Raw genomic sequence first — 17,356 nt, forward strand, 5'->3', positions numbered from 1 at the left:
ACCTCACACAATCTCACTAATTTGTACACGCAAACCTTAATGTCGACCACGGATCAAATCGATTCAGCATGGCAAACAAGCAAATATATCTGTGCAGCTTAATGCATGAGAGACGTGTTTTCCTCAGTGCATAAGTGACATGTCACAGGTATATTTATATATAGGTGTATATTTATATATAGGTGTATATATATATATATATATATATATATATATATATATATATATATATAGGTGTATATATATATATATATATATATATATATATATATATATATATATATATATATATATATATATACACACATACATATATATATATATATATATGTTAGAAAGTCATGCAATTAAAATAGTAATTTTCTTAGTTATTTATTTTCATTTTTAATTAAGTGATTTTTTTGTTATTTTAATGCTTTAAAGAGCAATTTTAAATGTTCTAATGTTCTTCTATCTGTTCTGCAAACTATAAAAAGGTACAGCTGTCACAAGGCTGCGTGGCAAGAAACTGTAAGTAAAAAAAAAAATAGTCAAATAATAATATGTGAGACAGTGGTAACATCATTGTGTTCCTATTGGTCAGTGTTAGAGGAGCTCAGCTTAGTCTGACAGTTAGCCTGCTTTAGACCAGGTTAGTTTCCCAGCATAAGTTGCCACAGTGACTAAGCTTGATCTAGACCTATGTTAAATTTACTTTATGAAACCAAATCATTTGACAATGAGTGAGACTAAATGAAATAAGCCTGGCTTATTTGGTTAAGTTGTTTTATGAAACAGGCCTCAAGGCATTAAAAGTGATCATATTTCTGCATTGCATCTTATTGCATCGAATCGCACTGTGTTGAATCGAATCGAAATCAGATCGCACTGCATCGTAAAAAGGGGTGAATCGTATTGCAACGGTACCTGCTTCATATGTATCTTTAATGTATCATATCGTTGGCTATACATCGAGATGCGTATCGTATCGGCCTCAGTCATGAGATGCACATCCCTAATGCATATATGTTTGTAATTGTGTGGTCAAACATACAGTAAAACCTGCAATATTGTGAAATATTATCACACATTTAAAATAACTGTTTATTTGTTTTAAGCTGATTTTTAAACAGCCATTGCTGGTGTCTTCAATGTCATGCTTCAGAAATCATAATATGCTGATTTGATGCTCAAAAAACTTTTTTTAATATTATATATTTACATATATTTTTTAATATGACATATTTTAGCATACTTTGATTAATATATTTCAAAAGAAAAACATTTACTTGAAATCTTTTGTTACATTATAAATGTCTTTACTGTAACTTTTAATCAATTTAATGCATCCTTAATACGAGTATTAATTTATTCAAAAAAGCCTTTCCTGACCTCAAACCTTTCAATGGTAGTGTACATTTACTGGGAAAAACAATGGATGTAGATTGAAAAAATATTGACTTTATATGGTAATGTTTGGTGCAAGTGTCTATGAAATCAACTCAAGAATTCACAAAAAACAAACCATAATACTAAATAATAATACAAAAAAATGTCTAGAAATGGACTTGTCTGAAACGAGAATCAGTCAGAAATATTCACATTGCAAGACTTCCATTGCATCTGTCTTCACTTTTAAATGCCAGCACGCTTAAAGAAAATGGTTAGGTTATTTATTGATGCTTCGTGCTGTGGTGTTAAAGCGGAGCTTCATATAGTACGTGTTTGCTGACAGATGTTATGTATCACCTCTAGCTCTTTAGTATTTCTAACTGTTGCGGTGTGCTGCTGACAAACTGTGAAAATCGCACGTAACCAGTGACGCAGTACATGGATGATACTAAAAATACTGCAACACTTGCAGAAAATGTCTCCATATTTTAAAATAGCCCTAATTAATAGCTTAGAACAAGACAACATATTAAAACTTAGGAAGTCAACATACTATAACAGAATGTATTTAAAAACCAGCTAAAACTTATATGGATTCCACTTCACTCAAATGAAAAGACTTGATGGAAATAAAATGTACAAAGTACTACTTGAAAATTCAATATCATTTCCTTTAAAATAAGCCTCTCTCTAAGTAAAGGAAACTTTATAAAAGGAAGGACGTAATTTAAACGAACTGTGCTTGGTTGTCAGGGATAAGTATGATGATAGAGCCTTGCTCTTCCTCTGCATCTCGCAGTGTCCGTCCTTCAGAATCACCTCAATAATGAAAATGATCGATTTCAGATCGTCTCGACTGCGGCTACCCTTGTGTAAAGTTGAGCAGTGGACAGATCTATTGCTTCTTCAGAGTTCAGCTTTATTGTTTCTATTCTTATATTTGTCTGCGGCATGTAGGGCACAGCTGGGGCGAACGGAGAGTCTGCAAGTTGGAGGAATTAGCACATCCCCTAAAGTTGTCCATTGGCAAAGATCTCGTGTTCGGCTGCGAGACGGGCGGTAGTTGAGCTTAATTGCCGTGTCCTGAAACCCCCGGGCCGTGAGCCGACAGGGTGACATTTACATGCTTTGAGAGGCACTTTTGATTGTGGTTTCATGAATTACATGATTACAGGAGATTTTGCCAGCTATTCTAAGACACGCTCGAAGCAGACTGCACTGATTAGCTAGATAGTGCCTCCAAAAGTCAGGCCTCATGCTAGCTGCGACATTTAGGAGAAGTGATTTACCAGCTTCGCAGTGAATTGTTATGATGAGGTTACAACCTTATGGATTCCTGGAGTGTGTTTGTGATGGAGTAGTGGAGCTCTTCAGCAGAGACAATAAATAAATCATCATGGAAGGAGAAAATTGATTTTTTTCCCTCTCTCTGTCTTTCCCTGACATATTGTGAAATCAAAAAATCGTTGGGAACTTTGAGGAAGAAAGAACCATAAGTAATCACCATCTCTGACATAAGACAAACTTGATTAACCCTACTTGATAATGCATTTAACTGCACACAATGGCCAATCATAGACTATGCAGGCTCTGATACAAATCTATTCATTTTCAGCATCTAAAAAATAGAACAAATGTTCTGGGCCTAATGCAGGGGCTGTGATGAAGTTACAGTTGTGGGCCTTCCCACCCTCCCGGGAGGCAGTTAAAGTCATCGACCACAGCATGTCGTTAGCTATACTGAGAAAAAATACAGTGGTGATACAAACTGAATCCATATTTCTATATATTGGCATTAAGATGATCCTTGTAACAAGGCATTTAATAATCCAAGGTATTATCATGAAACATACAGTATTATTATATTATATTATACATTTTTTCCACCCTATATTTAAATAAAAATCCCCTTTATATGATTTATGGATTATATAAAACTCTCTCTATCAATTTCCATTGTATACTGTATATATATATCCCGAGGGCAGATCAGCGTCGCCCTGGAAACGCCGCTCCTGAACTAATTGCCAACTAAGAACACCTGAGCGTAATGGCCAGTGCACCTGGAGATCGTTTGCATCGGCTTTAAAGCTGGGAGGAAAACCACACCATGATGAGTTACATGCTCCATGGGAGAGAGACTAATGTGCGTTTTCCCTTCATCTTCACCGAGTCTGACTGAGCTCCTGGCCATTTGCAACCTTTCACAGATGATCACAGACCCTACCACCACTAGGACCCAGCGCACCTGCACAGAGCACCGTATTACCACTTCTCTGCTTAAATAAATCACCCTCCGGGGATTTTGCTGGTAAACTCCATCGTTTGTGTCTGTGTCCTCATTCACCCCACTACTATATATATATATATATATATATATATATATATATATATATATATATATACCGTGCCTAAAGAAAGTATTCATACCCATTTTTGTCACATTTTGTTATGTTGCGTTATGTTAAACTGCTTTAAATTACTTTTCCCACATGAATCTACACTCTACTCACCATAATGACAAAGCAAAAAAACGGATTTATCACAACTTTGCAAATTTATTAAAAAGGAAACACTGAAAAAATGACATTGCACAAGTCGTCATAGCCTTTGCTTTGACACTTGAAATTTAGATCAGGAGCATTCAAGTTTCACTGGATCCTCTTTGAGATATTTCTATACTCCGACTAGAGTTAACCTGTGGCAAATTCAGTTGATTGGACATGATTTGGAAAGGCACACAGACCTCTCTATATAAAGTTTAACAGCTGAAATGGATGTCAGAGCAAAAACTAAGCCATGAGGTCAAAGGAATGGCCTGCAGAGCTGAGAGACAGGATTGTGTTGAGACAGATCTGGGGAAGACTACAAAAAAAAAGTTATGTTGTGTTGAAGGTTTACAGGAGCATTTGGCCTCCATAATCCTTAATGGATAAAGTTTGAAACAATCAGGACTCTTCCTAGATCTGGCCTCCTGGCCAAACTAAGCAATCGAAGAAGAAGGGTCTTGGTTAGAGAGGTGATCAAGACACTGATGGTCACTCTGGTTGAGCTCTATGATCTTATATGGAGATGGGAGAAACTTACAGAAGGACAAACATCACTGCAACACTCCACCAATCTGGGCTTGATGGCAAAGTGACTAAAGTTCTCCTCAGTAAAGATACATGAAACCTTCATTGGAATTTACAAAAATACACCCAAATAACTCTCAGACTATGAAAAAAAAAGATTCTCTGGTCTGATGAACCGCAATTCCTTATTCATGTCTGAGGGAAACCAAGCACGCATGAAGCATGGTGGCAGCAGCTTCATGCAGTGTGGGTGTTTTTCAGCGTCAGGGACAGGGGAAGTGATCAGAGAAGACGGAAAGCTGAATGCTGCTAAATACAGAGATACCCTTAATGAAAACCTGGTTCAGAGCACTCAGAACCTCAGACTGGGCTGAAAGTTCACCTTCCAACATGATAATCACCCTACGCACACAGCCAAGACAATGCAGGAGAGACTTAGGGACGACTTTATGAACGTCCTCGAGTGGCCCAGCCAGAGCTGGGACTTGGAACCAATCAGACATCTTTGGAGAAACCTATAAATGGCTGTTCACCGATGGTCCCCAGCCAACCTGACAGAGCTTGAGATGATCTAAAGAGAAGAATGGCAAAAAACTAAACAAATGCAGATGTGCAAAGCTTGTTGCATCATACCCAAAAGACCTGAGGCTCTAATTGTTGCCAAAGTGCTTTAACTAATTTTTGAATTAAGGGTATGAAGACTTATGCAATGTCATTTTTTCAGAGTTTCCTTTTTAATAAATTTGAAAAGTTGTGATAAATCCGGATTTTGCTTTGTCATTATGGCGAATGAGGTGTAGATTTGTGAAAAAAGTAATTTAAAGCAGTTTAACATCATAACAAAATGTGAAAAAAATTAAGGTGTATGAAGACTTTCTATAGCCACTGTATATATGGTACAGTGGGACTAAAGGGTAAAGGGTGCCTTTTATATTATTTTCATCTAAACCACTAGATGGCACAAAAACATAGCGTAGCACTTTCAAAAACATCCACTTTTCAAGATGCACGTGTATATTTGTCTGATCCTTGACGCAATCGCGCAGCAGAGCAAAGTTGATTCTTTGCTTACTTTATCTAATATTTTATGTTTTTAAAAATGCTGTAGATTTAAGTAGCAAATTAGAATCGCTAAAATTAATGCATATATTTTGAGACAAAGTTTTATTTAAGATAATTAAAGCAACAGTTTTTAAATAACCAACGAATATGTAAAAGTATGGTATTTGGGGTAAAAAGCACCCCTGCTGTCGTAATTAACATTATAATTATTAGATGCCTGACTTTTCCATTTGTTGACATGACATGGTTAGATTCAGATATCATATATTATGTTGGGTGTCCATATTAGAGATAATCACTATGTTTAGAATGAAACCATCATATTTAAAAACATGAAATTAATCATTTGTTGTAACTACTGTAAATATATATTCAATTATTGGATATCCTTCAATCCCTCAATACTTATTAAAATTATTTTGTTTCTGTCTTTTAAAATATATATTTTATATTAACATTAATGACAGTACTGTATATTTATTGAACAAAAATGTATTCTTTTATTTTTCAAAATAAGCAGAAAATAGTACAAACATTGCTTAAGTGATTGTTTTGAACTAGGATTAACATTATTTAAGCTGAAGTATTGTCACGGTGCACACAGCAGGGAGGATCAAGGACACGCGGACAAGGACGTAACTCAAAACACAGTCTTTACTTTAGACATTAGGACAGGACAAGGCAAGGCAAACACAGACATCAAACACCGGGGAGTAACGAGTAGACCAGACAAAATCTAACTGAACAGACAGGACTATAAATACACAGCATAATGAGACAGACACGGCTAGACACGAATAAACTAATGATTACATCAGACAAGGACAGGAAACAAACCAAATAAGGGCACAAGAGGCAGGAACACATGACACACACAACAGAGGTCTGACAAGTATTTGTGTCAATACCTTGTGCTTTTTACCCTGTGTGTGGGGTAAAAGGCCCCCCTTGCCACTTCATACATTTATAAGATTTTTAAACAAAATAAACAACTTGAATTATTTATTTTCACACAAAATCTGTTGCTCCATAAATGTTCAATACAAACGTATATATTTTTAATTTATATAATAATTATAAATTTTAAGTGCAGTGAAGAGCAAATTTTTTCTTAAGGTGTGCCTTTAGCCCCATTGTACCCTATATATGTAAATAAAATAGCTAACATATAAAACCTTGTGGTAAAAAAAAAAAAAAAAAAATTATATCTGTATTTTATTATCTTGTTATAAATGATATATGTCATATAAATGTTTTTGGCAATATAGGCCTCTTACAAAACTCATCTTGTAATTATTTTTAACTAATCAGCTGTGCCACAACAAACTAGACAAGGTCACAAATTTAAATTCAACCACAGTACATACACAAGACTTTCTGACATGTTTCATTCAACAGCCCTTCAGAAGGAAAAGCACAAACACTGTTTTCATTGGCAGGAGATGGAAGGAGAAGCTACTGTAGTAAAACGTATCATGTCTGAGTGTGTGTGTGTGTGTGAGAGAGAATCCTTAGGGTCATTAGGGAGAGTGAAAGCACTAATGGATGGTGAGTCGGTGGGGTGTGATAGCCTGACAGAGTCACACAGCACTGCAATGCCATGTGCTCTTAGCTTTGTTTCCTAATGCCTCTGACACAGACATTGACGCAAAGAATCAGTGACCTGAAAAAGGCAGAGCGTTCACACGAAATGAGCACCTGTGCAAAATCCTCCATGCCTTCCCAGCACTCTTTGTGTCAGAAAACACACAACAGAGGCAAACTGATTAGATGTAGCAGCTATATCCTATCAACCAACACAAGCGGGAAAATGCCTGCTCTACAAACAGTTTTGGGCAGTAACGTGTTACTGTAATAATACTACTTTCCCCAGTAACTTCCAATTGCAACCTAAAGTAGATTTTGGTCATATGATCAAAAATATGTTATTTGTAGAATTTTAGAATAAGCTAATTGCTACACCTGCTTGTATTGTGTATTCTTATAAAAATAACCCAAATCACATACAAATCAAATTCTGTCATAATCATATGTTTATCAGCTTACTGTTTCAAGTGTATACGTTTTTTCTCTGGGTTTGTTATGTATAGATGCAGAAGAAGGAAGGTTAGTCGAACTTTGTCATTAAAAGAGGTTATGAAGATGAGTGACATGAGCAGCAAATGAGTCATAACAGTGAACACAGAAAAGAATATGGGATATAAATGAATATAAACAACACTGTGAGATGCTAATGCTCATCAGATTGCATAATTCAGTGGAAAATGGATAGAACTTCTGATTCTGTCTAAAGAAATATTAAGGGCCAGTTTTACTAAACAGGGCAAATTAGTCAAACAATTCCAAAACAGCGCCGATGGGTGTGGAAATTTCTGCGGGTGATTAACTAACAATACGCAAATGAAAGAATACAGAAGCAATATCTCATTTACATACCGGCCAACACAATATACCAAGCGCGGTACAAATTAGCATAGTTGCAAATAAAGAATAAAGAAATAAAGAAGCCACAGTACGTTGAAAAGAACAGGGGGCCAAAACATGAAGGGTTGCAAGATGTTTTGGTAGACCTGGTATTGCATGTCTCATAATTTTGGGTTCCAAGTCGTCTTTTATTTCCTGAAGCAAATTAAAATAACATGGCTTGGCAAATGATATGTTTGGATTATGTGTTGTTCTGGCATTCCAAATAAATTAATACGCGTGGAAAAAAGACTCATCCTTCTACCACGTGTTCTGTTCTCTGAGGTGCCTCCTCCTAGCAACAACAATTGCAGCCATTTCAAGTGCAAAATAGTATAAGACATGCTTTTTTGGGGCGTTAAATAATGGCGCAAATACCTGTAATTTGACGAGCAGAAACCTTAGTAAACTGCGTTGTGTGATTCATTTAAATACTCTGCTCCCATAAATTTTGCTTCTGAAAGGGAAACTCCTATAAATGCATATTCAGTGAGCTAATTCTTCACTGCGCGTCTTTAGTAAATCCTGACAGTACTATTTTAAAGCCAAAAGACGGTTTGAGCTGGCGCAAGCTGTTAGTAAATCTGGCCCTAATTAAAAATGTGGAAATATACCCTAATGGAGGCACACATATGAAGTAAAAATTCTGAAGATAAAGCACATAATTAACAATTTTCTGGAGTGTAACAGGAAAGTAATATAACGAGTAGTGTAATAAATTACTGTAATAATAAGTAATAATATTACTTTTGAAATGAGTAACAAATAATGAGTAATAAATCACATTTTTTTGAGCCCAACACTGATTACTGAATAAACCAGCAGACATCTCATCAGCTTTTGTTGTGATTGATGGTTATGCATATTTTAGCACCGGCAAATAAGGATCTTCCTCAAAGAGATGTAGCGAGAACAAACTGAACATGGTAAAACCCCTCCACAGCTAAAATGTCATGCTCTTCCAACACTGATTCTAGTCTAGCACTATGAATCATTTTAACAACAATTGTTCGTTCGCCGGACAGGAATTGTATTCCAGATGAAATATTTCATGGGCCCATTTGAACGGCGTGCCATATGCATCCTTAATGAATCTATATTTCAGGTTATGATTCTCTCTCAGGAGTTAAAGGAGGTTGGTCCAACATTAACAATAAATCCTCAGCTAGTGGCAATTAGGGAACAGCATCTGACATCCTCCCGCGTAATGCCCACAATCCCAACACACACGCACGCTACACCTGTTCTTAATTACTGCCGGTCTGCTTTTTAACTTTTATTCATATTGCACTGGAAGCTTGGCACACACTTTCTAAAACTATTTAATATCACTGCTCACCCCACAGAAAGTAAGCACAGGAAATTTTTATAGCCAAGGTCATAGGGTCAATTAAAAATTCATTTTAAAACAAATTTGTAGAATTGTTCTTTTTGTATATATTCGCTATACTTTTTGTATACATGTAATTTTAAAAAACTCATACACCACTTTAATAAAAGTTCACATTTAATGAGCACACATGAATGTAGTGTAGTCTTACTTGTTATCATTACTTTTTATTACTTTTATTATTTTTTGAGGTAAAAACAATTTTTACGCACATATATTAATATGACATTTTTATGGAGTAGCCCCACGTGGCAATTTACAACCTAAACTAAAAAGTCAAGTTATATTTTAAGATACGTGTTGTTGCCGATGCACTGTAATGAGAATCCTTTTTACGACATCATTTGCGGGGGGGGGGGGGGGGTGTTTCCTCCTACTGCTTCTGCATGTTGGTTGCATCACATGACTTTGATTTGGTAGACAAACTAACTAAATGACTAACTAACTAATAAAATAAAATCTATTGTGTACCGACATGGTTGGCACAATTAACATTTTAGATTGACAAACATTAAAACTGCATACGATTTCTGTTCGAACTGAAAGCATAAATCTAGCCTATCCATTTGCCATTTTATATATAATTCCAGACCAAAAAAAAAAAAAGTCACATCAATGACTGTCACATACTGTACTGTACTTCCATCAACCTGGCACCCACCATCAAGATTAATGGGAAGGCTAACCGTTCTCACCAGATATTTTTAGTCAGAACCAGTCCCACGTCCTACGACCAATGCTATCATGAATCATTACCAGCCAATGACATATTCCAGCAACTCCCGACAATTAGCACACAATCGACCCCTCCACACAAGAGACATGATCGTTCCTGGCCTCATTTGAGCAGAAGAAGAACAATTATCTGCTACTTACAGTAAAGTGCTAAATTATACCCACTTCATTGCGATTCGGTGGAGGGCATTTCATGGATGACTGTTGCATTGGGAGTGTCATAAAAATATGTTGCCTGCTGTTAAACGGAAGAGCCAGTCACAGATGATATCTCATCAGGGGCTCTTCTTGGCCGTCTAGATGGCATGATTCACAGCGTGATGCAGGAGGGGCCGTCCACGCACCATAAAACCCTAACTCATAAATGATAACCGCCCAAATTATAGATAATCATAGACATTTCGAACAGGGATAATACATCAGCGAGTGTGATTGATGGGTTGGAATTTGACCACTGATGAGACGGGGTTAAGAATTACTGCCAGCTAGCTTACTGACCAGAGCTGTCGTGGCGCATGATGGCTTGCTGTGATTATACAAAGCTTTGCACTGGAGTGCCGTCCCAGCAGCACAACTTAAGAGTGAAAGATAGAGTTTGAGGTAAAATTGACCCAAAGGCATGCCCACAGATCAGTTAAGTCCAAACTCTGATCATATGAAGAAGCACACTGCACACAAAACTGGCAAAGACTTGTTGAAAATCAGCAGTAGCAATCTGATTGGCTGTAGACGAAAACACCGTAAAATAGTTTTCAAAGTTGTGAAAAAAAATAAAAATGATATTATAGTTTTGTTTGAATCATGCATAAAAACTAGACATCCATATGCAAAAGTGCATATTACACTTTGTTTTTCCAAGTTGGATTACTGTTCAAAACTTTGGGGTCAATTAATACTTTCATTCAGCAAGGATGCAATACATTTATAAAAAGTGCAGTAAATGCTTTTACACCATTACAAAAAAAAATGCTGTTCTTATGAACTTTCTTCACTCCAAAAAAAATGCTGGGTGAAATATGGACAAATCCAGTAATTGGGTTGTTGTGACCCAGTGGTTGGGATAAATGGGTAGTTTTATTTAACTCAACTATAGCTTAAAAATTACTACAGTGTATTTCTTGCTTGAACCCAAATGAACCCAAAATAGGTTGGAAATTAATATTTATTAATATGTTCAATAAATAAACATTTATTAAGTTGAATGAATAATAATTAAATAACAAACATTTTTAAACAGCTTATAAATTAATTTGATTATTGCTGATGCCTCTGTGTCTGATTTTTAATTTACAATCTATTTTGGGCCATTTTAATCATTTTAAGCCAGCCATAAAATAATTTTAAAAAGTAGTTGAGTTAAAAAAAACAACTCAGAAGGTTGGGTTTGAAGTGTGACAGGTTTGCTCTAACTTTTTACTTCATTGCTGGGTCAAATTTGCTCATTATAAATGAAAAACTGAGAGTTCTTCCCTTCAGCTCAAGAGAGTGCTGGGATCGCTTTGTGCTGTCCCGTGAGGTTGGTGTAAACAGGTCACCATCTCACTGAATAAAGCACAGAACTGCTCGTCCTTAAGGACAACACATCCCTGGTGGAGAACTCTCATGACATTTCACAGAATAACGTCAAGGTAAAACCATCTCTGTATTAAAAATGATATTCATTAATAATAGATTTTTTGTTTTAATAACCTCTCTCTACCTGCCCTCCAAGACACTTCAATGTACTTGTTTATTGCAGTTCTATATTTGAATGAAACCTCTTGAAGTGTCACTCACGGATCAAAGTCAGAATATTAGAGGTGACGCTCTACTCTGGAGTGAAAGAACATGCGACGTCTCTCTCTCTCTCACACACACACACACACACACACACACACGATCGACACGGTCAAAGCAGCAGCTCATCAGAAACCATTATCATTTCATAATTATTGTTCATTACATCTACAGTGTCACATCTTTCCACATTTTTCAGTTTATAAATTTCTGTCCGTCATGGCTCCTTCACAGATTAAGGAACACGCAAAATGTTGGCATAATTAAAAACAGAACAAACACAGAAAAATCTAAATAAACATTTGAAATTGCTTTTGTGTAAAACAGGAATATTGGAAGAGTTTGGTTCCAAAACGTTATAAACCCATTTTGATTAATTTGAGTAAATGTGTTTTCTTTACCAAGAGAGTGGCAAGATGAAAAGCACTATTTTCTGTTTCAAACTTTCACATAGCATCTTTAGGTTATACTAACATTAAAAATCCAGATTTTGATTTTCAAAGATTTATTATAAAAACTGATTTTTTTTCTTATCCAAAATGCAATAAATCCATGACGTTTTTTTTCTTTCTTTTTTTATCCATTGAATCAATATAAAATATATTTTTCATATTGAAACTGTTGAAAATACACAACAAAGTTGATCCACATATGACAGACTCTGAACTTGGTCAATACTAATCTTATCCTACAGGCACTGGACAAAAAAAATAGCCTACATTCAATCAGTTATCGCCCCCAAAAGTAATTCAACAGGTTACCTTGTTAATGCTTTAAATTAATTACAACAATAAAAGAAAATGTACTCATGAACAAGAACATGGACAACATCACATTAGACCACAGAAATGACAAAATGACATTTCCCTTACATTCAAATTCCAAATGTGCATTGATCTTTGCCATGTTATAATCATTTAGTTGACTAGTGCTATGCGCTGCATATAACAAAAACATTAATGGCATTAATAAAAACACTTACACTGACAAGCTACGCAATATCGCGTTAATAATCCAATGTGATTCATCTGTGATTATGAACACGATATTGCGTAGCTTGTCAGTGATCCACGGCTCTTTATTTTGGATATGATTAATCACGATTAATCGTTTGACAGCACTAATTTCAAATAAATTATGTTATTTGGAGCTTTCTAATCAAGGAATCCAGAAAAAAAAAAAATAATTTATTTTATGCAGGTTTGGTCCTCAATATAAATCTGTTTTAGAAGTGAGCATGAAAATAATCAAAATAATGTATCATTTTATATCAAAGGTAATTTTATCTGTGTGGCACAAGCAAGCTACATAAAAAACTCAAAAAGACCATTAAACTCACAGTAATAACCAGCAGGATTCCTTTGAGGATTGTCAGCAGTGACGTGATGGGCTGAATGATGATCTGGGCCAGAAGAATCCCCAATGAGAGCGTCCATGTAAATGCAGGGATCACATAGACATGACTGCAGAAGCAAAATCAGGCAAACAGTCATCATATACCCCATTGTTTTAAATTACAGCTTCAGTAACTTCAAATAATACCAAACACCACCTCTCAAAATTACAGACCACAGCGAGAGAAAATGACAACAGCACAATACAGTTGTAAGACAAGTATTCTTTACAATTTCCCTGCAAAACATAGACTTAGTCTCTTTAAATAACATCCTGAATGAGGAGAGGCACACTTCTCCTCTCTAAAGAAAACAACAGGGGGCAAGTAATTGTTTTGAAGTGTCTGTCTCTATCTGATAGGAGTGCTTTTTGATCGAGTGCTCCATAATACAGTGAGCTTCAGAAATGCTTCCATTATTTTTATTGCAAAAATACGCTCGGAAGAATAGCACTGTCAAAAAACATTTGCATGATACACAACACAGTTGCTCAAGGGCATGTGACAGTATTTCTTAAAAGGACAGTTTTACATAATCAATTTTTATGTAATCCCCCCCCCAAAAAAAGAATTATCTTTTCCTCATTACAAAGTCTTCCCAGCATGCTTTCATATGATGAAATCTCAATGATTCCATCAATACACTCTTTTAAATTTGAGGTTTTGGGGCATTGCCAATTGCATAATATCATCTTAGCTTCCGTAATAGAATCAATTTTTATAAAAGTAAACACATTCTTTGCTACGTGAAGGCATGACTATGGTGCCAAGGGCAATTTTGGACCTCAGCCACTTTATGAAATATTTTGAGAGTTTTGCGCTTGTATTCCTGTAACATTATTATCTATGTTTGTGGACAGAGGTCAAATTCTACTGTCCCAGAGCAAAGCAAACTTATTTATGAACTCAATTCAGCAAGACCACCATATCCCACAGATAAATATGAGTTTTATAATGGATTAAGAGAACTGCGAATACTCTACCAATGCTGAAATAACCTATTGATTTGTGCTTGCAGGATCACTTTACATTCACTGTCTCGCTCGCTCGTTCTCTCTCTCTTTCCACCCTTGGTCACAGGCATCTGCCTATGATGTGTTGTTAATGAAGCATTTAGCCATCGATGTGGTGCAGGCTGCCTTGAGTGGATCATTTTCAGGTTAAGTATTTACTGGGGTGTTGCAAAATAAATTACTTTTCTGGCAATAAGTGCAATTACTAAGAAATTCTGCAGGGAACAGTATAGATGTGAAAACCTCTGAGTTTTCTGCTGATTACAATCAATTCTCATAGTTTTATAAGGTTTTAATGATTTTACATAGACATTTTATAGAATAAGAATACACCCCAACAAAAATATCCTCCTGCACAATTTCATATTATTGTTATAATAATAATATTATATATATATATATATAGTATATAAGTTGATATCCCTAGTGGAAAATATACTTTATTAATATAATATACTTAATATACATAATATACTTTTAGCATATTAAACTGGTATACTTAAAGTCTGCTAAATCGAAAAAACTAATTTTGTACTTAATACACTTTAATTGTGTGGAAATAGTGCTGAAGTCCAACTAAAGATACACTGAAGTATATTTGATTGTGCTAAAGTGGAGCTAATAAAAGTATACTTCAGATACACTTTAAATATCTTGCATAAAACCGTTATTATTGAAAAATCATATAATCCTCATCAATAGTGTCATTAAAACACATTTAAGTGTTGACTATATAGTCTGACATATTGATACTGCCCTCTGATATTTAAGATTCTAGGCTTTTACTGTTTTCTGACTGACATTTCCATTTTCATCAGTCTGTCACCTTTGCGGCCCACCGTTCTCTGAATACCACAAAAAGAGGATCAAATGACCAATCAATAAACTTCATCTCTGCATTTTTCTGACGTTTATAGAACTTCATTAGCACGTTTACTTGAGTGGATTTTTCACTGATGTGGGAATGGTTTCTTACTATGCTACGTGTCTTAAAGCGGCTGAGGGAAGAAAATTAGGCAAAAAACAGGAAAGATACAGAAAGAAAGCAAGAATGAAAGACTCAGAATGATAGTATCCTGCCCCAGATGGGAGTACTGACAGCACACATTTGTTTGTGACATTCCACTCCCTGCAGGCTGGAGATGCCCACCCCACCATCCCCACATCATGAGCCAAAGCTAAACAGAGTACGATTCTTTGCACAATGAGACTCTAAAATAGAGCTGCTCCATATCCCTAAAGAAAAATGTGAGAGCTTTCTGGCATAGTAATAATTTATTCTAAAACTATTTTATTTGGTTTGATGCAACCATATACGGTATGGTTTATGAAACAACTCATCATTTCCCCACTGTCATGTTGTTCAAAACTTATATGACAAAAGGATACATTTTAAAGAATGTTCAAGCTGCTCTTTTCCATACAATGATAGGCAATGGTAACTAAAGGCTTTCAGTCTTTTAAAATATAATGCATTATGAAACTTGCACTGGCTACCAGTGGCAGCTCGCATCCAGTTCAAGACACTGATGCTTGCGTACAGAACTACCACAGGCTCTGCACCCTCCTACTTCCACTCACTATTACGAATCTACATCCCCTCCAGAAGTTTGAGATCTGCTAGTGAGCGACGCCTTGTGGTACCATCACAGAGAGGCTCAAAATCACTCTCCAGAACATTCTCGTTCACCATTCCTGGCTGGTGGAATAATCTTCCCACCCCTATCCGGAACGCCGGATCCCTGGCAATCTTCAAGCAACAACTGAAAACTCATCTCTTTCGGCAGTACTTGACTTCATCCTAAACTCTGAAAATAAATAAAAAAACCTCTTTCCCTCTATCTTTCTCTCCCTCCCTTACTAGCTTGTACTTATTTGAACAATGACTGAGACTTGGTGTTACGAGCACTTCCTCTGTCTGATTGCCTCTTCAAGATCAATCGCTTTTTGTATTCCCCAATTGTAAGTCGCTTTGGATAAAAGCGTCTGCCAAATGACTAAATGTAAATGTAAATGTAACTTGTCTAAATGACCAAGTCTTCCGAAGCCATTTTGAAAAATACAGAACTTTAAGTCCGTATTCACTAAAAATCTAGAATCTTATTCATGTTTGCCTATTCAAATATGGTGTGTAACTTGATTTAAGTGTCACTTGTTATAAAACGCTTGAGAACCAATCAAAATGCACTAAATTTGCATATGCACTATTCATATAGCACAAATGAGAACTGCTAGAGAATTATTTTGTCAGTTTTGGAGCTTGGCACGGCCCCTGGTCACCATTTACTGTAATTGTATTGATATGCGAGTATGAACAGCCTTTTCATTTTGTGTTTTACTTATGAAAAAACATGGATTTTCACAAACCATCTAACGGACTCACCAAACTGAGCTTTATCTTCACTCTGTAGCCAACACAAACTCTAGTCCCATGAGTCCTTTCAAAAGTTCACCTAAAGCATAATGACTGTAAAAGCTACATTTCTATCCTGATGATAATCTTTTTATCATACTAAACGCAATCATCATTTTTCAAGACCATCATCTGACCTTCAAGGATTTAAGAATAAACAGTTTTTGTTTTTTTTCATCTTAGCCTTAATATATGTTTTTTTGGAGGAAGTTTTAAACTTGTTTAAGCTAATTTGATTTATCTTTCCAAACCTTATAAATTTTTATTTTCACAAACTACATCAAAACAAAATGTTAGAGGCATCAGAAATAAAACTTACTGAAAAGAAAAACAGCAAAACTTGAGCAGGTTGTAATTATGACCATCCCTTAATTGAATTACGACACCGTATGCTGCATTTGGAGAGGATCCTCTGTCTGCTTATTCAATTTTTCATGTTTACTTCCTGATTTCAAACGGAATACTAATGTGCGCGTGAGGTTTCTCAGACCTTTTTTATCACTCAGTGAATAAGTCACCTGTATTAATGCAACAATAACAAAATGACAAAATTTCACACACAGTTTATTTAATTAACAACAGAACTTTCTCTCTCTGCTGCGCAGCTATAGTGCATATCCCCCCTCTCACTCAGACTTCCTTGTTCCCGCCTCACTAGTGTCCACT

At 35.7% G+C, this 17,356-nt stretch overlaps 1 protein-coding gene across 1 annotated transcript in view; it reads right to left on the reverse strand.

Moving 5' to 3' along the window:
* Positions 1-13,210: 13,210 nt before the first annotated feature.
* The window catches only part of LOC306855425 (uncharacterized protein), a 66,454-nt gene continuing 62,308 nt past the window's right edge, over positions 13,211-17,356 (reverse strand). Inside the window, exon 8 of the mRNA XM_079394140.1 lies at positions 13,211-13,334. Within this exon, the coding sequence (XP_079250266.1) occupies positions 13,321-13,334 (14 nt within the window). The 3' untranslated portion in view covers positions 13,211-13,320. The remainder of the gene's footprint in view (positions 13,335-17,356) is intronic.

The sequence above is a fragment of the Barbus barbus genome (genome assembly GCF_936440315.1).
Source record: "Barbus barbus genome assembly, chromosome: 35".
Lineage (NCBI taxonomy): Eukaryota > Metazoa > Chordata > Actinopteri > Cypriniformes > Cyprinidae > Barbus > Barbus barbus.